The 27,481-nt window shown below is 38.8% G+C and overlaps 1 protein-coding gene across 1 annotated transcript in view; it reads right to left on the reverse strand.

Moving 5' to 3' along the window:
* f8 (coagulation factor VIII, procoagulant component) overlaps positions 1–23,513 on the reverse strand; it is an 85,634-nt gene extending 62,121 nt beyond the window's left edge. Inside the window, exons 1-7 of the mRNA XM_060832685.1 lie at positions 23,329–23,513; positions 22,489–22,592; positions 8,987–9,109; positions 7,416–7,628; positions 6,037–6,219; positions 4,489–4,710; positions 2,889–3,147 (exon numbers count right to left, since the gene is read on the reverse strand). Coding sequence (XP_060688668.1) covers positions 2,889–3,147; positions 4,489–4,710; positions 6,037–6,219; positions 7,416–7,628; positions 8,987–9,109; positions 22,489–22,592; positions 23,329–23,480 — 1,256 coding nt within the window. The 5' untranslated portion in view covers positions 23,481–23,513. The remainder of the gene's footprint in view (positions 1–2,888; positions 3,148–4,488; positions 4,711–6,036; positions 6,220–7,415; positions 7,629–8,986; positions 9,110–22,488; positions 22,593–23,328) is intronic.
* Between the last annotated feature and the right edge of the window lie 3,968 nt (positions 23,514–27,481).

Below are 27,481 nucleotides of genomic sequence, written 5' to 3' on the forward strand. Positions count from 1 at the left end.
GGGAACTGGAAAGATGAGAATCTGCTGAATAGGTTTAATTTACCTTCACTCAGGACCCTGGTCTCTGCTTTCTCACCAGCCCTTGCATGACATGGATAGTGGCAAGTAGGTTGGGAAAATCAGAAAAACAAACTTCTGGTGTTATGATAAAAGTTTGATTTTCCAACGCAATGTTTTAGTGTCCAGACAAGAATCCCATTAGTGAGCGGTGAGGCCTATTTACATGTATTAACATCTCATTATTACCTATTCTCATTTCATTTATAGGCAGTTTGCTATTGTCCCAAACAGTAGGGAGAAACCAGAGTTGAAAATTCCCAAAGTCAGAGCAGATACCTAGCGGTCGCCGATCACCACTTGCACCTTTGTGCCTCCATCCTGTTCAGCAGGATACATTCCACATACAGTGATTCCTGCAAAGCCCATCCATCAGACACATAGCGGCCTCAACACATCATCATGGCACATCTCTAACTCATTTAGAATACTTCACTCCACTTTGACACTTTTCATTCTAATGCTGCAGCTAGGCTTCTATCCATGCAAGGACAGGCACCCATCTCATGCAACAGAGCAATATACATTTCACAACTATTCACTTGTTATCTTAGTGACCACTGTTACGACATGGGGTAAACTCTCCTGCTTAATTTAAACCAGCAACACAGAAACGATTTATCCCGTGCAGTAATCTGTGAAAATTCGAGAGGCCAAGCACTATCTCAAAGGTCACTATTTAAAGTAAAAAATCAACAACTTCATTTTTTAAAGTATAGCAGAGAATAATTAACTAATTTACAACTCCTTTCTCTAGCCTTACCTTCCTCTTCTACAATACTAGTCCGATAAAACCCCCAATTAAGATTTACCAAAAGTTCAAATTTCATAATCAGCAGCTATTGAATCTTCTTTGTACCTTCCTCTGTCTTCTTTCCTCATTCTTAAGGATTATCTTTCACAGGTTACTGATTGATAAAGATACCTTTTAAGAGAGCTATTCTGCAGGTAGTCTGCATGTGTTGGTGGCTTGGTAGTTCTCCCCCAACTGTTCAACTTTTTCCAGTCTTATACCTCCAAAGCATCAGATTGTGTCATTGGCTTTTAATATTGTCAATATGCTAAATTCAAACTTGATTGGAGTTTGGTATTTTTTGCGGTATAATTTAAACTGATTGGCCTAATTCAAATTTTTGTTTTGTCACCAGGCAACCATACTAGATCAAAGGGTTACCATTGTGTCTTGTTCAGAACACTTGGCGCTGTCAGATGGTTCGTCTAGCTTTTACCCACATCTTCATAACAGTCAGTCACTTTACTCCTACTTGGATGCTCATTGCATCTTTGCTTCTCCGTTTTGCACTTTGCTGTTTCTGTCAGAACTTACAGGCTCATAGTCTTTCAGCCTTGCCTAGTTTCTAGAGCAGACACAAAACCAGGCAGCTTGTCAGCAGTGTATAGTCAAGGAGGTGGGCATGTTGTTGTACTGCACCATGCTACCTCAACATCACACCTATAGCATGTGTCTGCAGCTCATACAACAAACACACTGCATATACTTCAACCAAATGGCCATATTTCAAAGTCTGAGGGGAGTAGTCCTCAGCCAAATCAAGGGATTCTATTCCCAGTCAGGGGATTCTGTCAGGGTCAGCTCAGGAGCATGGACATGGTCAGTCAGATGCTTGAGCAATTGGGGACAGAGGTTCTGCATCCTTACAGTTAACATTTTCATCTTTTTGAATGTTTTCCAATATGTTATGCTCTCACATTGAATAATGGCAAGATTTTATATTATGTTATGCATTAGGGACACAGTACTCTGTTAGAAAGAGTTCTAACCCTGGTACAGTTTTAAGGATTGGTAACCTATGTAACTTCATTAGATATCTGCAGTAATAGTGATAGTCAATCTGATAGGTGATGATATAAAGTAGCAATATATTTATGAATGTGAGATTTATTTTCCAATGAAGTATTACCCACGACACCTCAGTATCTCAGAAGCTTTATCACTTCCCTCCCACTGCGTACTGTTTACGGCTATTGGTGGCTGGCAGGGATTGACCTAGGGCACAAATAGACCTCAAAAATGGTACAAATTCTGGAAGGTCTCAGCAGTGGACAATACTTACAATCCTGGTTACTTTAGGATGATGCAAGAGTGGAACCATAGAGGCATCGTCTACGCATAATAAACTGAGCAACAAAGAATCATGTAAGATAACTCACGAGTGTGCAAGGACGGGAGCTCATTATGAAACACTTTGAGATGTGGCCATTTCTCAACTACCTTCTGAAATGGCCACATAAACATTCAGTTCAATGGACAATTATGGGTGACCAATAAATACTGCCCCACTCATTGACACCCACTTATTATGAATGAATTTTTAAAAACTCCTTGAAATTGAAACTCAACCAATTTTTAGTAAAATTCATAAAACCTGTTGGTCTTCATTTCCTCATGGGAGGTGATGGTCTCACGATATTATTGCTGGACTTTTAATCCAGAGATCAAATAATGTTCTGAGGGCGCAGGCTTAAATCCTGCCATGGATTTTGGAGTTTGAATTCAGTAATAATCTGGAATTAGTAATCTAATGATGACTATGAAACTATTGTCTGCTTATTTAGTTGTTTGCTTTGCCATCCCCAATGAGCACTGATATCCCAGACCCTGAAGTTGGGCATTCTGTACAAGTGTCTCCAACTGAACACTGACCTACTCTTGAAGACTCCTTGCTGAAGACCTCTTTCAGAAGGAACCATTATTAGGGACATTGCTGGAGATATGTTGATTAAACTCAGCTCTACTGGTGATATTCTTGCAGGTAATGACAGTTTTGAAAGCACCCAAAGGATCACCAATGGTAATAAAAGGACTGTACCTGTTCATGTTGTCTGGGAGAGTTGGAGCATAATCCCATTCACACTCCACAGCAGCAATATAATAAATCCATTCCATTGACCTGCTTTTGGTTACAGTTGTTCGTGGCAAATAGTTAATTTGTATATGATTAATCTCCTCATCTTCAAATTCAAAATAATCATAACTATAATTCTCGTCTTCCACTTCCTTAGTTTTCAAAATTGAAGCGTTATCTTCTTCACAAATTCCTTTGATGTTAACGTAGGCCTTCATTCCAGCTGTTGTACAAACAACAGCAAAGGAAGACGTGAGAATTTGTTATGTACTTCCAATATAGCAAGCAAACCATTCTCTTGAACAAAATATCCCTATTAAGTAATCCACAATCATTGCATTTACATTGATCAATAACATCAGCTAGCTTGTATTTGGTCATTTGAAGAACTGAATTAGCCCACTGTAGTCCTCACAAACTGCATGCAAACTTTTGTGAAATAATTCCATTCATCTTAAAGTTCGTGGATTTTTCTTAATAGATTTTCAAGTCTTTCAAATGCAAAATGATCTCAAATAAATGGTCTAAATCTCATATTTTCCTAAATACTGAAAACACAAGTCTTCATAAGTATTTGGACACTTGTCATCCTTCAAAGTGACTCTATGGGCAATAGAGTCATTGAAAGTGCAGTGGAGTGGGAAACTGACCCTCTGCTAAACCCTAACAATAAATTTATTTTACGTACTTGTGCTGAGCAGCCTGGTGTTGCCCAATCTGAAAAAGTATTCAAAAATCTGTAAAGCAGAGTGCTTATCCTGGGACATGTTCCTAATGTCTCACCAAGATGTGCAGGTGGAAAATTTAAACACCCTCCTCCCTTAGCTTGCATAGAACAGAAATCATGGCAAAATGAAATCCCAATCCACATATTTGTTCCCCTCATTTGCCCTCCTTAAGCCCATAGCCTCTTTGCGTTCAGAAATGATTCATCTTCTTGGTTTTGAGTGTAAATTCAATTTCCTCATATTGACCGTTTATTGTACTCACCCAGGTAAGAGATGGGAATGTTGGGGATTTGAATACATTCAAGCCTGTTAAATGGCAGCAGAGAAGGTAAACACCGGCTGTACAATATCCATTAAAATCTGCACTGTCCTATTAAGCACCTTTTGGTCGTGTGTTGGAGGCAGAGTGAAGGACTTTAGACTCTATCTCATTTGCTATAATCTGAGCAACAGATGAGCATCAATACGACATTTGCATTTCCTGTATACTCTACCTTTCTGATGTCTAAGCAGAAGTGCCAGTATTTGTTGCATTATGAGCAGTTATAGGTTTCTTTGTTGGATTGCCTCAAACTGATTTCATGTAGATTCTGACTTTTGAGTATAGGCATTTGTTTTATTCTTCTAGGTAGTATTCAGACTCCTATACTAAAGCTGAAAGGATGTTGCAAAATCAATTACTGTTTTTACTAAAGATGAAAACTTTTTAAACTTTACAGTTCCTTTACAAGCTTGCCATTACTATGTGACTCCTTTTGTTTAAGGAACTGGCAGTTTATTTGCTGGTTTCATATACTGGCATAGTTATCATGGCATAAAAGTGCTATAGTCCTTACCTTGTTGATGGTTTGGGTTTTGGCTGCTCAGTAGCCATTTGCTTTCATAACTTGGGATCATTTCTGCTGTCACAAATGCAGCTGGAGCCAATTCAACTGAGACAACTCTGTGATCACGCAGGAGAAGCCCATATCCACCAAAATAAATGGAGTACAACTCCGAGTTTGAGCCCATGGCTATTAGGTGCCAGCTGACGACTTTATTTTTGCAAATATTCAGATCTGACAAGCAGAAATACCAAAATAATAAATGTCTTTTGAAGGCAGATAATAAAAATATCAAATCTTAATGCATTATATTTGTTAATGTTTGAGGTTAGAGTCAAATCCGTATATCAAATAAATCAAAATGTATTAAACTTGAGACCGAACTTCAAGCTTTCCCAACACCTATTTCCAGCAATGAGACCAAACAAAATTCCTAGAAAAAAAAAATCTTAAGTGGAATCTTCCCAATCCTGAACAACATGATGGGAACTTGGAAATGAGGTCTGATGTGGCCAGCAAGGAGCATCCCAACATCAAGATGAAAAAGGTCCATTTTCAATAAAATGTTGTACAGCAAGTTGAGATTCATCCTCGTGAGTGGTGAGAGACCTATTTTTATTAAGACCTCGCCATGTTGTCATCTCACCTAATTGATATGCAGTTTTCTCCTATGAGCTGGATTGTGTCAAACATCTTGGGTGTCGTTGATTTGTGGACTGTCTAGATATATACAACATGAGTCACATTTAAACAGGACAGTTCCAATAATTTTCAAACATTATTCAGACACGAACAGGTTTTGATATTCTTATTTAGTATGACATTAAAGTGCTCAGAACAAATTTTTACAAAGCTGCAATATAGAAAACTCATGTGGAGTAAATCAGTGAATAAGAATATTTAACTCCAATAGAACATAGAGACTGACAGCAAATTTATTGTTTGCTCTATAATTCAGAGAGATTAGGGCCGTTCAGCAGCTCAGCACCATGTGTCCATCTTTGATCCATTTCCCTGGATGCCTTTCAATCTAACTAATACAAATTCCAGTCATCCCAGCACCTACAGTTTTTCAGAGCAACAATTTCAGATTACGACAAGCTTTTCTGTGGAAAGTGGTTGATTTCTCCCCCGAATTGTCAAGTTCTAATTTTAAGATTTTTGTGCAACTCTTGTTCTGAATTCCCACACCAGAAACGTTTCCATTGTATTATATACTTGATACCAGATCACTCCTCATTTTTCAAACCTGAAGGAATACAAGCCAGGCTTATTCAACCTGTTCTCTTAATTTAACCCTTGACACCCCAGTATCATTCTGGGAAATATGACTTTCCAGAGATGTGGAGACAAAAACTGAACTCAGGTCCAGATGGGGTCTGACCAAAACACTGTCCAATTCACATTTTTTTTTCACTTCTCTATTCCCATACTCTTGTAATAAATTTCAATATTTAATTAGGCTTTTTTGTTTAATTATTATGTTTAATTATACATTAACAACATTCTGCCTTCATGAATAACTAAGCATTCAGCTTTAAGGAATGTGTTTATACTCACCTGGTAAGGAAACATTGGTATAACCATTTATTGAATACATCCTCCCTTTGGCATTCCTAGGGCCAGGAAGTCTGTATCTGATCCTGTCTGTTTCAAGATACAAGCTTTTACTTTCATCAATGACTGAGAACAAAAGCACTAACTCCTGCCGATTCATTTGCTTTCCAAATTCGTCTAAAGATCCTGAAGTGACAAAATTTACAATTCAAATAACATCGTGTTTGCAGAACAAGTTAAAGAAAAAATGTTCGATAAGTTACATATATCAACTTAGAAAATAGGTTGCAGTAACTAACTATCCCTGTGTATATGCAGTTTAGGTTAACTCATTTGGCTGAATGGCCAATTTGTAAAACAGAGTGATATGAACAGCATGGGTTCAATCCCTGCACTGGCTGAGGTTACCATGAAGGATTCTCCCTCTCAATCTCTCACCCCCCCACCCCCCCCCCCCCCCCCCCCCCCCCACCCCCAACCTTGTCTCAGGTGTGGTGACCCTCAGGTAAAACCACCACCAGTTGTCTGTCTCTAACAGGAGAGCACTTACGGTGCAGTAAGACTATGGTGACTTTATCTGTATGCAACAAATCGAAGGCAACAGACTATACAGTCAAAAGTAGCTTTAGTAATATTACTCGGTAAAGCAGTAAAATTAAAGAAGATTTATTAAGTTTAACAATAGTAGAGTTAGAGAATGGGAGAGTCAAACTCTGCTAAATCAATTTCATCAAATAATATGAGCAAATGTGTCTTTGCTGCAAAATATCACTTGGAATAGACATACAAAGTTTGACAGAGGCAGTTGAATATTGGCTGGAATTTTACATCCATTCCTGGAGCTAACAGGCAGGCAGGCAGGGAGTAGGCTGGGTTGTTCAATTGGGTGCCACAACATGGGGTTGCTGTGCCTGCAATCCTCTGTTGCAATTTAACAACTGGCTTGTTTGGTGGTAGGTGGCCTGCCTGCCCTTGGCCCAATGGAAGTCCTTCAATGCCAAATTAATGGCCACTCTATGTTTTCCTCCTTGCTCTGCTGGGAGTCCCACAGTATGTGGCTGCTGGGTAGACCACGGTGACCTGGCTGGGGCATGAGATGTTTGGGTGGTTGGGGGAATGGGGCGCATGTGTTGCTGTATCTGAATGGCTAGCAGCTCTGAGATGAGTACAACTCCAAAATTACAGCAGCAAACAGTTTACATTCTGATAGCTGTAAAATCTGGTCAGAGCTTCTTAGACAGGCAGAGGCTGGTTCAATTCTTTATCTGGACAGAGTGAGCGGTGGTGGTAATGGTGGTGGTGGGGAATGGGTGTGGTTGGGAGAGCAGCACCACCCCTTAATGCAAATTTCTGTCTTATTCCTGCATCTTATTCACACTCACCTTGTCTACATACAAGCATGGCTCCAATTAAACCCGAGTTGAAATCTCTCACAGGATCCACGTATGAAGAGTAAGCATAGGTAAGACAATTGGAATCACCATTCATTGGGCCAAGGTCCTTAGTAATATCCCAGACGTATACGTATTCACCTTTGGGTGGCACTATGTCATCTTTCTTTTCGGGCATGGATGTGTGGTCATTGTATGAAGCTCCTTAGTACAGATTATCCTTAATTAGTTATAACTCACAAAAAGATATACAGAAAGTCTGGAGCAAAGGAACTGTAATAGTCAGTTTGTTAGTGTGTAGCAAAATGTCCTTAACTATTAAAATATCAGGTTACATTGAAAATATTTATTTAATTACCATGTATAATGGTTTATGACATCCTTTTTATGCTTATATTAAGGACTGCGACAACTTAAACGCCTGTTTATTGTGATCTGGATTAGCCTGATTGAGTGAACCTTAACCCAATCTTGTTTCAATATCGCCAAGAACCCAACAGTGCTATACTTAGCATCACTGTGCTAATGAATAGACTTGTTCGTTTATATTGAATTTCATTATCATTTAGTTAAATGGTGGTGTGGAAAAAATGAAAGTATAGCATCAAGATTTTTGTAAGTGTTATTTGGGATGAGGTAATTATTCCATTTGCTGGTGGTCTTGTAGGGTGGGCGCATTTACATTCCATAGCTGTTTATCTGCATTATTTCATACTGCAGTGAACAGAGCCATGATTCTTTCTATGACGGAAAACCTACTCCTATAATTGGTATTAGGATATAAGGCTTAATATGTAAAGATAGATAATTTCTTTGTGTTTGTTGATTCTCATATATTTGCCAAACTGGAAAACTGGTGAAAGATGACAAATGTTCCTCAATCTAAGACTCTGACACACACTGTTATTGAAAGTAGCATTAGTAGTAGGGTATAAGTTTACAATAGTTTATATTCTTCAAGTCCATCCAACGTTCTGTACTTTTGGTCGTGGATAATTATGGGGCAATTTCAGACCATTTCCTTGGTTACTTTTGAAGAAATTGTGTGCTCTTGTAAATACGTATATTCTTTCATGTTAAACATTTTCAAACTATTTTTGATATTATGAATGCAATTGTCACAAAGTCACATTAGCATTTGTTGTTGTGTCAGCTTGGCTTGGTAAGAGACTATGGATTCAAGCAAGACGTCAAAGACGTTTCAACACAAGATGTCAAAGGCATGAATGTTTTTTGGAGCACTGCCTCATAATAGTGATGTGAATCTAATTTATTGTCACAGTTTTGAAAGCTCAGATATATCTCTTATTCATTATCTATTATTACAACAGTAACTTTGCTTTGTTAGGCCAGTTATATTGATGCTGAAGAAGATGAAAATGAGTTTTGTAGCAATGATTTCCTTTCTTGGTTTTCAATATGCAAAAGTTTAAATATATAAGTGAACTGAAACTTATAACTATTCATATCATAGATAAACTACCATTTTCAACTTTGTGGCTAATTGGCAACATTATAGGGATAATTATCTGAAAGCCTATCAGAAATTATGTTGGACTCACCTTCCGACATCTTCCAGTAGGAGATCCCAAATGGGTGAATGCTGAGAGGCCGCGAAGCCAAGTTCTTAAAATGGACTATAACTTTGTCATTGACTTCAGCTCGAATTGTGGGACCCAGAATCCCTAGGAAATACAGATACCTATGTTTTAATTGGTGTAGTTGACTCCTATATTGCTTTATTTTATATGTTGTTTTGGACAATGTCAAATGAGTGAGAAGGTAGGATTTGGGATGTCCTTTGTCACCACCAAGTGCCTTTGTCTTAATAAAACCTTTAATATCTCAAACATTTTCCCATCGGCTGGAAATAAATAAATTAAACCAAATAGAATGTATTGTTGATATTGTGCAGGACTTGTAAGGAAGGTGCTGCAAAGGATCTGCTTCATGGCAAATCAGATTAATAAACAACAAACAATCTGACAGAGTGTGAAACAGAGCAGTTAATTGGGATGAGTGAGCTTGTTTTACTGCTCCTTTCTCACTGAGCAGTCAAATTTTCCAATGTCCTCGTAGGTTTCTCTCAGTCTCATCTTTGCTGAACTTTTCTGAAAATAACCAGCGGACATGCAAATTATTGCGTGTTGGAAGAGAACAGATATGTTTTCCTAACTTGGGGCACAAATACAGATCATGGGACTCAGTATCCGAATCCAAGTCAAAGAGGAAATACTTTCCAAATTCCAGAGGAAAAATGTCTGTCATATTATGGCACAGATTCAATACCATGTGCCGTTAAAACAGTTACTTTATATCACAACATACGAGGTTCCAGCATGGATGCATCTGCCTCACCTTCATCATTCACCTTGTTATAGAGTCAGTGTAGTCAGTTGGTTGCATGTGTAACATAAAGCAATATCAGTAAGCACAGAACTCAGATTAGATGTGTAAATCCATAACTTTACAAGTAGTTAATTTTGGATATAAACTTCCAATATCTAAATGAAGAAGACCCGAACTATCTGTGGAATATGTTGTGTAGTAGTATATGGGTCTTAGAAGACAGTGGCAATCAGTGTGCAGTAAAATAAAGTCGTTACAGCCTATTCACAGCAGTAAGTAAAAGCTGAAAAAGTAACAGTGCAGCAAATAGTTGTGAATTATGTTTTCCTAACAATCATCCATCAATCTGTCCAGGTACAGAGCTACAGTTACAACTATAGCCATAACTAAAGGCTACAAACCTGTGCTGGAGTGCAGAATTTTAACAGAAGCAAGACGCATCTGTGAGTACTCTCTCTTTCTTAAAGGAATCAAAAATGTGACTCATACCTGACTCTATTTAAAAAAATAGTTTTTAAAAAGGACCTGAAAGGACAGCACAGAAGTGCTTCTAGAAGAAAAGACAGCTTGTAAACACTGATAAAGCAGTTTTTACATTAAAAAGGCTTGCTTGTATATAGCCATCTGGTGATTCCACCATTTTTCCTTTTCAAATCAAAGTGAAAATAGAAGAAAACACATCTGATCCAGTATGTAGCTTTGGAGGACCTTCAGCCAGTGCCTACATCCAATAGATATGACATCCATGCTCCTGTGGATAATGGTGCAGATTGCAGTGAAGATGAGCAAACTGACTAAAACATTATGGTACAGAGTACCATTCAAGTGGGAGGGCAAAAGAGAAATGTAATAAGAATGGGCAATGGGAATAGGAATAGTATGGGAATAGACACTGTTCTCTGCAGCAAAGACAGAAAATCCCAAAGGCTCTGTATTGCCCACCTGGTGCCAAGGTACAGAATCTCTTCAGGGTTGTGGAGAAACTTGGAGTGGAGGGAAAGGATCTAGTCAATGTGTTCCACATAGTTACCACATAATATAGAAAGGATGAGGAAACAGCTTCTACTGAGGGATCTCATAATGTGTAATGAGGCAGGATTAATAAGAAATTAGATTATATCTAATTACATTAGATTGCCTCATTACACATTATGAGATCCCTCAGTAGAAGTTGTTTCCTCATTAGATTACCCTACAGTATGGAAACAGGCCCTTCAGCCCAACAAGTCCACACCGACCCTTTGAAGAGTTACCCACCCAGACCCATTCCCCTACCCTATATTTACCCATGACTAATGTAGGCCAGTTAGCCTAACATCTGTCACTGGGGAAATGCTAGAGTCCATTATTAAGGAGGAAATAACAGGATGTTTAGAAAGAATTAAAATAATCAAACAGAATAAACATGACTTTGTGAAAGGGAAATTGTGTTTGATAAATTTGTTAAAGTTCTTGAAGGATTTAACAAGCAACATTGATAAAGGGAAACCATAGATGTAGTTTATTTTGATTTTTAAATGGCATTCTATGAGTTGACATTTAAAGGATATTCACAAGATAGGAACTCACAGTTTTGTTTTGGCGGCCAATGTATTCGCATGGATTGAAGATTGCTTAACTTACAAAAGATAGAGTCAGAATTATTGTGTCTTTTTGAGGATAGAAAGACAATAAATTGTGTGGTGTCTCAAGATCAGTCCTCGGACCTCAGTTATTTATTATTAAAATTAATGACTTGGAGAAGAGGCAGAATGTAATGTATCCAATATTGCTGATGATACAAATATAGTTGGAAAAGCATGTGATGAGGATTGGAATTAAAGTAAAGAATTTGTAAGGGAATATGGATGACTGAATGAGTGGCCAAACATTTGGTAGGTGGAATTTAATGTAGGAAGGTTTAAGGTCATTCACTTTGGTAGGAAGAATCATAAGGGCACACTGTTATTTAAACGGCGAGAGACTCCAAAAAAAGTGCAGCACGGAGGAATCTGGAGGCTCTTGTGTGAAACACAAAACATTTGCATACAAGTGCAGCAAGTAAATAAGAAGGCAAATGGAATTTTGCTATGATGTTGAAGTTTCAAACAGGGAAGTTTTGTTACAACTATACACTGTTATTGAAGCTGCACCTGCAGTACTGTATATAGTTTGGTCCCTTGATATAGGAAAGGATATACTGCCACTGAAGGTGGTTCAAAGCAGATTCTCTAGTCTGATTCCTGTGATGAAGGCATTGATAATGGTTAACAGGTTAGATAGGTTAGACCTTTATTCATTAGAGTTCAGAAGAATGAGGACTGACTTTGTTGAATGAATAAGATCCTGACAGTAGATATTGACAACATAGATGTTGAAGATGTTCCCACCAGTGGGGGAGTCTTTAAGTAGGCGATATAGTTACAGAATAAGGGGACACTCATTTAGAACTGAAGAGTGAAGGAATTTCTTTTCTCAGAAGATAGAATGTTTGGAATTATCGACAACAGAGAAGGAGGCTAGATCATTGAACATATTTCAAGGGGACGGAGATAAATGTTTGAAATACCACAGAATTGAGGGCTATCAGAAACTGAGATAAAAGAGGAATTGAGACATGGGACAGGTCAGTCATGATCTTTAGAATGGTAGTGCAGGCTTGAGGGACTGAATGGTCTGGTCCTGTTTTTCATTTTCTTATATTCTTGTGATATAATCATTCTGCTTTTATCGTGAATGCCATCTTTAGGCAGAAAATTGCTACTACATGATTGCAATTTTTAAAGAGACACTAACATAAATTTTAAAAAGAGCAGAAAAGCTGACAAAAACTTAGAAACATGCTACTACATAACACCAATTCTCACACTGGCACTTTAAGGTGCAAAGAGATGGAAAGCAAATATGAATTGGTACACATTTGAGCTTCTATCAGAACTTCAATTGCTCAAAGAAAGAACCAAGCTTTATAGATCAGCAGATAACTGATAAAGAATAACAATCAGTCAAATTTTGTTGTGCTTTGGACACTAATAGGTTATGGAGAATTAATTCCTCTGGTGGCTCTGATGAAGAACACAAAGACCCTACCAATTGTTTTTCAAATTTTACGTAATCAATTTAAAGTCCAGGCAAGTTTCAGGATGAACAGACTTGAGATGATGTCCTACCATCTTTAAACAGGTGAAACAATCCACTGGTTTGTAGGCAGCCGTTGGTCGAATTTGACTTCATGGAAGCTACCTTAGCTGAAAGGCTATTGGGACTTGTCATTTTTCCTGCATCTATCCAGTCTTTTCTGTCATGCACTTTAGGACAAACTTAAGGAGCATATCAAGACACACTACTACACAAAAAACAAGGTTCAAAACAATAGCAAGTGCCTGACTCTGGAACAACTACCACAGCCATCAACATGTTCACTGGAACTTGCAATCCTGCGTGAAGTATAGCTTGTTTCACACATCAAGACAGTATCTGGAAATATTACGATCTATGCAACTTATTGGGCTGAAATGTGTAAAAGGTCTAATCACCAAAGAAACTCACAGAGCGTCAAAACACTTCACAGGAGAAAGTGAGGAAGAATCCAAAGCATGTTAATGAAGTAAAAGAGGTAACAATGTTCCAGCTTGCAGACACCAATTGGCATGTGATCAACCTGACATAACACATGGCCATCATCAGAAAGGTGGAAGCATTTCCCTCCAGCCCAAATGATATATTCCAGAAGGAATGGAAATGTGCACTAAGTGCCGGTACTGACACTGGTATAAATCCAAACATCAACCCTTGACATAACACTCAGGAAACTGGCAAAAAATGGTATAATCCACACAGCAGAAACTAACTGCTAACAACTGGTCCAACATCCCAAATGTGAGAGAGCATCTTTTGTCCTTTTTTTGTGACTTTAAAGTGACGTAAGAGTTAAAAAGCTATAAGAAAAACCAGAAGAGATTTTTCAACTTAAAAATTCAAGTGTTACGTTTTGTTGAACTGTGCAACGCAATGTTGAAGCAGTGAAAGGGAAAATTTGAAATGGCGTGAGACGGAGAATCTTACAAGGTGAGGCAATTTTGCCTGAAACAGCTCTCTAGCTGAGTTACAGTCTGTTAAAAAGCTCTAAGTGCTAGGAGGAGGAATACTTCCACAACCTGTGGACAGAAAGCATCCATCTCTTTTTTGGAAAAGACCGAAAAAGCTTCAAATCTAAAATAAGAAGAAAGCCTGGGTCCATGTGATCAACCATTGAATGAAAGAATGACACTCATTCTGTAGACAATAGCATGCCATCATTGCAAACATCAAAAGGACTGTGAGAAGTTAACTGTCCATCTTTCGTTGTGGACTTTGGATCTCTGAAATTTTCTTCAGATTGTGTTTGTTTCAACCTATAGTGCATGTGTTAAACAGTTTGTCTTTTGTCTGTCTTAATTGTGATTGAACGTGTGTATTTGGGATTTTGAGAGGGTATTGCTGAAGTTGCATAAATTAGCAACCTTTCATTTCACTGTCATTGTGAAAGTTAAATATATTACAATAAATAGAGGTATTTTTCACTGTTACTGAGGTATTCCAATGTGAATTGCTTTGGCCTGAGTAGCAGTCGGTCAGGCAGATAGATCATTTTGGTAGTTTCATTGGGATTTATACAGTTATATATTTTGCGATGGCAATATGATATGATTTTTGTCACAATTTTCCCAGTTATGTTGACACATGCATTGCCGTTATCCATTTTAAATCCCAATGTGGATCCGTGGGTTGGATACCCGAACATTTTACCCTGATGAAACCAATTCACCAGCTATTATTGATCTAATGCTATGCGTGGATCTATAAATTATTATGAGCCATGAGGTGACAAGTCTGTCAGTTGCAACAACAAAGATTCTGCACTGAAACATTAATCTCATACATTTTGTCACAACCAAACAGAGCAGATTCAGCCAGCTACATCAGATATTGAATAGCTGCAATACCTCAAAAAGACAATTGTCAGTAGATGACCTGAAAGTATCCAAAAGGTACCCAAGTCAATACATTCTCTATGCCAATCAAAGATGAATTAGGACTCTCTAAGAATATAATCTTCAAGCCCAAATGAGTCATAATTGCACAGACATGCTAGACCATGCACATATAGATTACATGGGTACAGCAAAAAAAAACAAGAGACTGTCACATGAAACTTAAGACCATAAGACATAGGAGTGGAAGTAAGGCCATTCGGCCCATCGAGTCCACTTGATATCTTGGGACTTGATGGGCCAAATGGCCTGTCTCTGCATTGTCGGGACTCTATGATTCATTCTATGGGTCACAATGAGATAGTTACAATAAGAGCAAAGTCCCAGTGATCAGAATGTTTTAGGACAAAACTAGTTGATCAAGTCACATTCCTGAAAGCTCCTTATCTCTCAGACTGAGGTTCATTGTGCTGTTTCTTTTTCATATTGAATTCTTTGGCATTTTTTGTAAAAAAAAAGGGTTGAATAAGCATTTAGATGAGTTGGCTGATTACAGCCAACAGTATCAGCTAGGACGTTGCAATAGACCTATAGGCTGAAGAGACAAAAATGAGCTCAGGTTTCCTTTCCTAGTCAATATGCAGTGATCCTGTTAGAAATGCATGGTTGTTGTGCATTCTAATTACCATTGTGTAGTTGATCAACAATGCACAGTTCAGATATGTGATCAATGGCTTTACAGGGGTTGACCATTGCTCATTACTTCTACAAATACCAATGATGCTGTTGAAAAGTCACAGATCTGGGCAGGTTTAGGTTTATCCGTAATCTCATATTTGATTAGATAAACAACAATAGTATTTAGGGTTAAACATTGACCACTTATGAAGGATATTCGAGGGCACATAGTGTAAATTGAACCACATCCTAGTTAATGTCTATACTTTCAGGCCAGGCAAGGACAAAATTTGAGGGGAACGGAAAGGGTCTGACAACAACTGTCGGATACTGTATAAAAAGAAATTCAATTCACATGGAAAAAACATGTCATAATATGACCTTCCCAACATCTTCCAGCAAAAATGTAACTATGCATTTGAGTTATTATGGTTATTGTTTCGAGCTACTTTGAAAGGAAATGCTGTAATTTGATGGATCTACCTGATAGCTGACTATGAATAGCAGGAGACCCGAGCTATTGTATTTGGCAATGGCCTTCATGAAGAGTTGAGTGACATGGAATAGATTGTGAGACAAGGGATAAGGTTGTGCTGTGAAGATTTCTGAGTGCATGTGATAGATTCGTGTTGTATAATCTTCTCTGTATCATTCCAATTTTAGTATATTGTGATGCAGAAATGAGCACCATGTACTTTCATACTGAAAGTGGTTTCACACAAACGTACATATGTTCACATCAGGACACAGCAAATTCTGGAAGTGTATTGAAATCATTGTTGGAGAAACTTTCTCACTTAGAAATGAGAACACAGTCAAGAACAGAAATATCCAGGCAGTGCCATGACTTGAACACATTGGGGAGACAATGCTGCCTCATGGATTAGGAAGTCTGACTTCTGTTGCTCAGTTACTTATCTCAGTTGTATCACCGAATACAGTAAGCTCAACGGGGTTGTTTTACCCTGGTAGAGAGAGGGTAAAGAATAGTAGAGTTCTCTGCCTGCTGCCCATTCCTCCTAATAAATAATGAAGAGATTTCTTTGTAATGCTTGAGAGCAGGTCTCACAACTTCAGTTTGTGTGCAGCTTGAAGTGAATAAAGGAAAATAAGACTTAGAACTTTCTTTGAATCGACAAAGGATGTAAAAAAAAATAAAAATATCCTGAAGTGGACTCTAACTTTCCTTTATGCCATACAGAGCTTTTATGTGGAACCATGTAAAAGTTATGGCTCAGGAAGAGGCCATCATCTCTCGCCAGCTGAATAAACTAATCCCACTCCCAGTACCTAATCTTTAGCCTTACAGCTTACAGTGTTCCAGATGCAAATCCAGGTTTCTTTTAAATGAGATGAGGGTTTTCACCTCAACCATGAAAATTGGGCAGCGAATTCCAGAAACCAACCTGAGTGAAAAGGATTTTCCTCATCTTCCCTCTAATTCTTCTACCAATTACCTTAAATCATTAACCCTTGGTAAATTACCTATCCACTCTACCCAGATTGCTCATTAGTTTTAATATATAAATTAAATCACCCCTTGACTTTCCAATCTTTTCTCATAGTTGCAACTTTTAAGCCCTGGCAATATGATGAACTTTGATTGTTGAAGGTTTCTTTTCAAAATTAGATAGAATGAGAAAGGAAATTTTCTTAGTAATTACTTCTTCTTTCTAACCAGTCCTTGTCACTCAATGCCATCTATTCTTCCTCACCTAACTTAATTGACAAAACCCTCCATTCCCTTCTCCTTGGTATGTTTATCTCTAACGTCCCCTTAAATGTACCTATCTTATTTGCCTCAGCTGTTTCCTGTTTATTAATTTGTTGCAGCACTCCTCGGTTTTGACAATCTCAATTTGGAATCACCTGATCATTCATAAATTTTGTTTTTGATTCCAAAATCTAAATTGGAAATATGAATTGTGAACAACAGTGGCCTCAACACAGGATCTTATGAGCTACCTTTGGCCTTGCTGAATAGCTACTTTTTGTCTAGATATGAGTTTATGATTAGGAGCCTTGAGCCTGCTGTGCCATTCAATAAGATCATTGCTGACCATTTGACGCTTCAGCCCAACACTTCCACCTTCCCTCAATAACCTTTACATCCTTTATTAGACAAGAATCCGCCTGCCTCTGCCTTCAATATATTCAATGACTGTGCCTCCACTGCTCTCTAAGAAATTCATGACCCTCAGAAAAATTAAAGTTCCCTGCAAACTCCATCTTAATTGGAAATCCCCTAAAATTAAATGTCCCCTGGTCCTAGCTTCTCCTACAAACTTTCAGCAACCATCCCAGCATGTCCCCTCAGAATCTTATATGTTTCAATGAGATCACCTTACATTCTTCTGAAGTCCAGTGGATACAGGAGCAGACTGTCCAATATTTCCTTAAAAGAGAACTGCTTTTGACATATTTATATCTTTTAAACAGGTAGACCAAACTGGTACTCCAGATATGATCTCACTACCACAATGTACAACTGTAGAAAAATATCACTGCTTTCACAGTCCATTTACGATGCAATAAATAATTGCCAATTCTAATCCTAATCATTTGCTGTACTTTTTACTTCATTCGTGGAACATGGGTGTCCCAGGCAGGCCAGCATTTATTGCCTATCCCTACTTGTTCACTAACGTTTATGATTCACGGACCAAGACTTGAACTGACAGGTGGCAATTGATGTTCATTTCACGCAAGATACAGGCAGCAGCCATCTCCAACAAAGGAGTTGTCATCAGCCAGTAATATTCAATGGCATTATCAGTCAATGATACAATCAACATCTTAGTGATTACCATTGACCAGAAACTGAACTGGGCTAGCCATATAAATGCTATGGCTTCATAACCCACATACCATGAATGAATAAAAAAAATCCAAATCCCTCGGTACCTCGGATTTCCCTTATCTCAATTCTTTGTTCTCTGTTCTGCAGTTTTAATTATCCGTTCTGCTACTTGCTCCTGACTCTGCAGCTCTGATTTTATTCATTTGCCTTTTACGTGATAATTTATTTGGAAATCTTGATATGTTATGTTGATATTAGTTTACCCTTATCTATTCTATCAGTCATCACATAAAACAATGGTGTTGGTTAAGCACAACTTCCCTTTTTGAAATCCATTTTGAGTATTAATTCTAAATTTTGAGTTTTTAACTGTTACATAATGGAGTGTTTAATGTTCAGAATGTCAATGTCATAGGTGTTACTTTGGTTGTTAAGTGATGTCTGTATCATATTTCTGGTGTCAGGCATGCTGGGTGTTATTGTGAGTCAGATCTTAGTTTGCGTACAGGAAGCCTGCCCTACACAGAGTGAGCTGTCCACAAGAATGTTATACTTCTTTCCACTGCAATTTTGCAGATAACGCTCCAGCCAATGCCCTCTTTCAACCTTGCCCACTTGAACAAGAGTGTCTGGAAGGAACCTCACCCACCAGCTCATAAGAAAAATATTAATATGAATTATCAATTATCAATTCAGTTTAGTTATATGATAAAACAAAAACTTTGGATGATGGAGATCTGAAACAAAAACAAAAATTGCTGGAGCAACTGAGCAGTTCTGGCAGCAACTGTGGGAAGTCAACAGAATTAACATTTCAAGTCCAGTTACTCTTCATCAGAACACTGATTTACTTTCAGATTAGTCCCAGATTGTTATCTTTTGGCTCTTGCTGCATATGTACAAGTATTTGATACTTTGTACTTGTTAAAAAAAATCTGTTGAAGTCTCCAGGGAACAGGGTACAGCACATGCCAAAGAAATTTGTTCTGACCACAAGACTTCTGAACAATTATGAGTGCAATAGTTTGGCCTACAGCATGTTAGGGAGAACAAATAGAAGCAACCCAGGGTAGGACAGCCTGTGGGTAGAAAGGGAAAAGGGAGAAGACCTGTAAGCTGGAGAATGTACCTGTCAAAGGTCTTCAGGGGTGGATTCTCTTACCTCAAACCTCAGCAAGGAACAGTGTGTCAGTAACTCTATTTTACTGATGAAATATGCCACTTGTTTTCACACATCAGAGCAAGGTGAGTGCAACACTGCCAGTGGATGTGAGAATGATTGCAGTGATGAATCATTGTGTGTCTGGCTCCAATAAGGCTGGAGCAGGCAAATTTGCAACATCTGCTGGTTTGCCATCTATCGCTGTATTGACGAAAATAAATTGAAGCTCTGTGTGCAATGAGAGTTAAATGTACGTCAATTTCTCTTAACATGGACAAGCAGACAAAGTAAATTATTAGCTTTATTGTGATGCCCTCTGTGGCTTAAAGGAACAAGAGGAATACTTAGTAGTCAAATCCAAAGTTCAATGAAAACAAAAAAAGTTGCTCTTTTCTCATTCTGGCTGAATATATTTTACAAAATTGGAGCAACTATTCAAGATTGTCAGAAAGAGCATTTCCAGAACTTTCTCAATCAGCAGCCTACAATATCGCACAAACCAACGAAGCAATCCTACAATAACCTGAGAGATTAAATTTGAGTATATTCCCCCACTTGCTGAGATACAAAAAAACTATCCAACAACGGGTTCCGGATAATATTCCTGCAGCAATCAATAAAGCTGGTGGTCAAAAACACTTGCTCAAAGTTTGCAGATATTTCCAAATATCTGAGAAGAAGAGATAATTATGAATGACTTCCACACTGCCATCATTGCTTTACTTTTCAAAGAAGATGCTAAATCAATTTGTGGAAATTATAGAACCATATCCCTTTATTCATGGTGGGCATCCTGAACAGCCTCCTTTTAGTCAAATATTCCATATTTCCAGAGATCCTGTATAGTTTCCAGCCATCGAGAAAAAGCACTGACATGATCTTTGTAACTTGATAAATCCATGAAAATGTCTGCAGCAGCACGAAGAGCTCTATGCCGCCTGATGCTAATCATTAAGCTACTCCCACTGCCTTTCCATTTTTGTATTATCTTTCCTGTAGATCCTATAACTTTGTATATTTAGTTCCCAGACCTGCCTATCTTCCAACCAAGTATCATGCCATAATCTCAAGTTGCATTTGTGCTTGCATTTCACTCATTTTGTTTATTATACTCTATGTATTTGGACAAAGAAGCTTATTTGAGCAGCCCTTCAACTTTAACACATTTTTTGCATATTTCTTATTTCTTTCACTGGGTTTAATTGCTTTACATTCTTTAAAAAATTCCTTTACTTGTAATACATACAGCACAATTTTTGATTGTTATTCTATCCTCTTCTCTTTTGTTTGTTCTTGAATTATCATATACCTTTTCCCTTTCCAGTATTCTTTCAAGCCAGTTTATGCTTGTACCTGGCAGGCAAGGTGCCCCATGTGACTTTCAATCCTTCTTCAAGTGATTGTTCCCCTAATTGTCGAGTCCTTCATATCTACCAAATTATATTTCTCATCCTTTTCTTTGCTTTGGACAAGCTCCTGCTCTGAGATACTAAGAACTACATTCTGGCTTTTCTCCAGACAGTCATGACGTTTACTTTCACAGGTAGCAGCTATTTTGTATGTATTGAATATGATGTGGTTCTGCATGTCCTCATTGTCTGTCTTACTTAGGTTTCCTTCATACTGCTTACTGTAGGTTACACCAACCAGGTTCTGAACCTATATCTTTCTACAAGATGTGACCAAGGTCTGAAATTGCTCAATTACTATCTCCATCCCTTATGTGTCAGAGTCTGTCCAGCTCAATGACACTGAGGCAGACAATTTACTTTTGGAATATATACTGGAGATGTGTTCAATATGGACAGTCTCTATCTCCACAATTTCATGAATCACACCATCCAGGCACAAAACATGGCATGCCATAACTCAGCTTAGATTATTCATATCTACCTTTTAAGTTATTGTAGGTTGTTTTATACACTAATTTGTAAATAAGCACAGAATTCCCATTTCTGACCAATTTGCCTATGATTGATTGCAGTACTGGCCACTAATCATATACTTAGCTTTCATACTGTACTCTTTCTCACAATGTCAAAACTCCAACAAAACTAACATTTTAAACTTAATTTATAAATCAAAAAGAAAATTCCAACAAACCATCCTTGTACATGTGTTCAGTATCTTCATTCCATGCATCTTTGCTTGTCTTTGTGCTCCAATGCAGTGTTACCTGGTGGCTGCAGCATGGCAGGTGGACACCTGCTGACTTGCAGTGGAGCGGACTGCAGGACAATATTGGGAAGCTGAGGCCTGAGAGAACCTGGACAGTTTGCACCACAATGGCGTGGGTGGCAGTGATCTCGGCCGGCTGCCTTGCTGATGGGCATTGATGGAGCAGGAGCCATGGGAACTGCCAACCTGATAGAGGACAGCACATTAGTGCTGCCTCCTAACATTGCCACTCCATTGGGATGGCATAGCAATATGTAAAAGGACAGGTAGCTGCACTGCTGTAGCATGTTGCTAACCCCTTTTCACCTTTACATCGACAGCTATGATGACAGCAAACTGAGGCTGTTTGAGAACAATCTGGGCTACTGCGCAGCAAGTTAGTCACATGTTTAGTACTGAGCTCTGTATTATCATCATTAAAATGAGCAAGCAACTTGAAATGTGGAATGTTTTGTGCTAATTTTGAGAGGATTTCAATTTTAACCCTCACCACACCTGCATCCCAAACTTGACTCCTAGATCTTTCTTTTTCTTTATTGTGTTAAATGGCTTTTTGTATTACCACGGTGAGCTGACTGTTAAGTAATTCCCTGGATGTGTTCTACACACCTTCTTAAATGCAGATACTTATCTACAATACACCTTTTTCTGAAAGAAATCTATTAATTGTATGCAACATTGCCTCTTCTACCTCTTCCCTAGGTTATTTTAAAACACATGGATGTGATCTGTCTGGATCAGAGAGGAATCTGGGATCCCTGACACCAAGCAATCAGTATGGTCTGTCCACTGCAGTACTGGTTAAACAGCAATTCCTCTCCATCAGGGAGCCCACTGCTGCAGCTACATTCAAAAGACCCAGGAAAATCTGGAGCAGAAGTTAAAAAAAAGAGCACCGAAAACTTAATAATGACTTGTTGAAATTGAAATGAAGACATTTCTTACCCATCCATTTGGGCTTTGGTTCTGGTGTGAGGAATGAAGAATCTTTGAATTCCACAAAAACTGCCTTCCTGTACTGAGGGATCGTTTTGGAGGAATAAAATGACCTGTGCAGAAGTCAACATTTCAGCATTTATTTATTTAATCAAATGATTGGATTTCTTTACCATCTCTGATTATCTTGTGACTGCAAATATTGCTGTAAACCAGGCTGCAAGAATGTTAGCTCCAGACAGTCTTTCCCGTTTCTTTATTCTGTGTCTTACTAAGATACCATGACTGAGATTAGAGTTCAGGTTACTACCACAACACTATTGAGTGCTCTACACGAACAATATTTATTATAAGTTAAACATAGTTGCAAAATGTCTAATCAAATTCTTAACTATAATGAAAAACACAAAAAACCATGGATGCTAGAAATCTGAAACAAAAACAGAAATTGATGGAAGAACTCAATAGATCTGGCAGCATTTGTGGAGAGAGAACCAAAGTTAACATTTCGGGTCCAGAGACTCTTGTTCACAGACGCTGCCAGATCTGCTCGGTTGATACAGTAATTTCTGTTCTCTATATTATTTTTGTCTGTCGGACGATTTTGGAGTGGTGTAAGGGTATACTTCAGTATACATGGCTTGTAGCTCAAGCAAACCTTGGACAGGTAAAAAATAAATTAGAGTTTTTAATTCAGTCTGTTAGACTGCAAATCAGTGTGGAAATTTGTACTTTTCTCCAAGGGAAGAATTCAGAAGTATGAATTCAACACCCGCCACTGAGTATCAATAGTTCGAGGGAGCATTGCAATGGGATGATAATAGTTTACAAAAAATTGAAAATTCTCACCTCACATTTCCAGCTCCTAACCCTAGTAAAAGATCACTGCTTCTGTAATCCCAGTTAAACTCCACTGCTGCAATGTAATGCTTCCTCACAGTTGCTGAAGAATCTTTGATAAGGAGAAGGGCCAAAAACACACAAAAAGCCAGTGTTCTCATTCTGTGTTTGACAGTTAATGCTTGGAAAATGGTCCCGTCTATGGCACAGTTTCCTATTTGTCTGCTAAGTATGAGAGTCACACCACAATCAATTAAGAATAGATTACGGAAAATAACACTGATTCCTTGAAGAAAGCAAAACATCCCCAGGAAAGAAACCTAATGGCAGGAACTCTCAAGGAACATTGGGTCAGCATTTTGGCCTCAGCTCAAAAAATATTACACTTTGCAATTAGCAAGAAATATTGAGAAATTGACTAAAGCTACCAGAAACTGTCTAAAACATTATTGCACACACTATTGATCAAAGAAAAGAGCAAAGAAAATTTACAGCACGGGAACAGGCCCTTCGGCCCTCCAAGCCTGCGCCGATCCAGATCCTCTATCTAAACCTGCAGCAAAGACCCCTGCAACACTCTTGCTATGGTGCAAAAAAGACAATTAATACATTTCTAGCTAAAATTAGGAATGTAAGCAAGATCTGTTTAGTCAACACTTCTCAAAACGTTAGGGGTTTAGGTAGCTCAGTTGTTTGGTCAGCTGGCTTGCAATGCAGAATGATTAGATTAGATTACTTACAGTATGGAAACAGGCCCTTCGGCCCAACAAGTCCACACCGACCCGCCGCAGCGCACTCACTCAGACCCATTCCCCTACATTTTCCTCTGCACCTAGCACCATGGGCAATTTAGCATGGCCAATTCACCTAACCTGCACATTTTTGGACTGTGGGAGGAAACCAGAGCACCTGGCGGAAACCCACGCAGATATGGGGAGAATGTGCAAACTCCACGCAGTCAGTCGCCTGAGGCGGGAACTGAACCCGGGTCTCTGGCGCTGTGAGACAGCAGTGCTAACCACTGTGCCACCGTGCCGCCCATCAATGATGCTAATAACTTGAGTTCAATTCTTGCATCAGCTGAGATTGCCATGAAAGACTCTCCTTGTCATACTCTCCCCTCACCTGAAGTGTAGTGATCCTCAGGTTAAACCACCATCACTCATTTTATTCTAATGAGAGAGCAGTGGTATGGTTTGGTAAAATTATGGCAACTTCACCTTTCCAAATTAACAAGCAAAGAACTATCCTGAGGATTTTTCTTTTTCTTGAGTTTACTATCTGTCTTAATATAAACTGGACAGGGGCAGCTGTGGTATTATTCCTGGACTGTTAATCCAAAGATCCAGGTAATATTCTGGGCACCCAGGTTTGAATCCCCCATGTGATAAAAATCTGGAATTAAGTGTAAAATGGTGACCATGAATTCAGTGTCGATTATTGGAAAACTCCATCTGGTTCACTGCTGTCCTTTAGGGAAGGAAATCTGCTGACCTTATTGGTCTGGCCTACACATGACTCCAGACTCACAGCAATGTGGTTGACTCTTAAGTGCTCTCTGGATAATTAGGGATGAGCAATAAATGCTGGCCCAGCCAAAGACACCCACATCCTATGAATGATTTCTTTTTTGAAAAACTGCTGAATTTTAATGCTGTGGAAGCAAAATTGATAAAAGTGAATACAGATACATTTGATTTGTTCAGTATCCAACCAGAGCTGACTCTGTTCTTCATTGGTTAGCCTCATCAGAAATATTACGAGTGAATAGCACCATTCAGATCACTGTTCTGAACCTGTGGAAACGCATAGCTTCATGAAGTTGTTGAGATATACAGCACAGAAACAGACCCTTTGGTCCAACTTCTGGATTAGTGGTGCTGGAAGAGCACAGCAGTTCAGGCAGCATCTGAGGAGCAGTAAAATCAACGCTTCAGGCAAAAGCCCTTCATCAGGCTTTTGCCCGAAACGTCGATTTTACTGCTCCTCGGATGCTGCCTGAACTGCTGTGCTCTTCCAGCACCACGAATCCAGAATCTGGTTTCCAGCATCTGCAGTCATTGTTTTTACCTTTGGTCCAACTTGTCCATACCGACCAGATATCCTAAATTAATCTAGTCGCATTTGCCAGCACTTGGTATATCTCTCTCAACCCTTCCTAGTCAAACACCCATCCAGATGCTTTTTAAATGCACTAATTGTACCAGCCTCCACCATTTTCTCTGGCAGCTCATTCCATACACACCACACCCTCAGCATTAAGAAATTGTCCCTTGGATCCCTTTTAAATCTTTTCCTTCTCACCTTAAACCTATGCCCTCTAATTTTGAATTCCCCTACCCTGGGGAAAAGACCTTGACTATTTACCCTATCCATGCCCCTCATGATTTTATAAACCTCTATAAGGTCACTCTTCAGCCTCCGACGCTCGAGAGAAAACAGCCCCAGCCGATTCAGCCTCCACACTATAGCTCAAACCCTCCAACCCTGGCAACATCCCTCCTAAATCTTTTCTGAACACTTTCAAATTTTGCATCATTCTTACAGTGGGAAGACAGTCTTCCACAACTTCAATCAAAATGCTCACATCAAACCTTTGACCCCAACAAAGTGCTTTGAAAAGGGTATGCACTGCTTGCTGCCATAGACATACTGACACTTTGGAGTATGTCTCACTTTACTTCAATTTGTTAAGTTTTCTCCTCCTTCACCATACTTTGCGTCTTCAAGTCACTGTATTCAAGAAGCCTCCAATGGGTTCTTTCATTGTGATTTTTCAGCCTTGCCTTGTGATCATTTATCTGCCCCTCCAGCTCTTCAGGTTCCTTTGAACAAAAGACAATTGTGTCTCCATTGCTATGACCATACTCAAGCATTGATTCACTGAATCTTCATATAAGATCAGAAATTAGCTAGCTGAAAGAAGACAGAGGTGGTCATTGATAAGAAACGTCATCCTGGAATTCAGTTACTAGTGGTGTATCGCAAGGATCTGTTTTGGGGCCACTGCTGTTTGTCATTCATAGAAATGACCTAGATGAGAGCGTAGAAGAATGGGTGAGTAAATTTGCGGATAACATTAAGGTCGGTGGAGTTGTGGGTAGTGCTGAAGGATGTTGCAGGTTAAAGAAGGACAGAGATAAGCTGTAGAGCTGGGCTGAGAGGTGACAAATGGAATTTAATGCAGAAAAGTGTGAGGTGATTCACTTTGGAAGGAGCAACTTTAGAAGGAATAAAGAGTATTGGACTAATGGTAAGATTCTTGGTAGTGTGGACGAGCAGAGAGATCTTGGTGTCCATGTACATAGATCACTGAAAGTTGCCACCCAGGTTGCTAAAACTCTGGTGCGGTCGCACTTGGAGTGTTGCGTACAGTTCTGGTTACTGTGTTATAGGAAAGATGTGGAAGCTTTGGAGACAGTGCAGAGGAGGTTTACCAGGATGTTGCCTAGTATGGAGGGAAGGTCTCATGAGGAAATGCTGAAGGACTTGAGGCAGTTTTCATTACAGAGAAGAAGGTTGAGAGGTGACTTAATTGAGACATATAAGATAATCAGAGGGTTAGATAGGGTGGACAGTGAGAACCTTTTTTCTCAAGATGGTGATGGCAAACATGAGGGGACATAGCTTTAAATTGAGGGATGATAGATATAGGACAGGTGTCAGAGGTAGTTTCTTTACTCAGAGGGTAGTAGGGGTGTGGAATGCACTGCCTGCAACAGTAATAGACTCGCCAACTTTAAGGGCTTTTAAATGGTCATTGGGATAATCATATGGTTGAAAATGGAATAGGGTAGGATAGATAGGTTTCAGATTGGTTCCACAGGTCAGTACAACATCGAGGGCCTGTATTGTGCTGTAATGTTTATTGTTCTAAGATCTGGCCAAAATTTTGAGTTACTTCTAAGCTACAGTTCTTAATGGATTATAAATGATGATAAGGCTACAGAGCAGCACACTCTGTGTTGTCTTGAGAAGTGGATACAGGGAGACCAGGTCTGGGAGTTGAATATCCAAGGGTACTCAGTGTTTTGGAGAATAGATAAAAAAGAGAACAAGTTGGTGTAACTTTGTTAGCGAAGGATCAAATTAGTGCTATAGTGAGAAATGATTTTGGTAATTAGAATCAGTCTGGGCATAAATAAGAAATAGCAAGTGAAAG

This window comes from Hemiscyllium ocellatum, chromosome 11, assembly GCF_020745735.1.
Source record: "Hemiscyllium ocellatum isolate sHemOce1 chromosome 11, sHemOce1.pat.X.cur, whole genome shotgun sequence".
Classification (NCBI taxonomy): Eukaryota; Metazoa; Chordata; class Chondrichthyes; order Orectolobiformes; family Hemiscylliidae; genus Hemiscyllium; species Hemiscyllium ocellatum.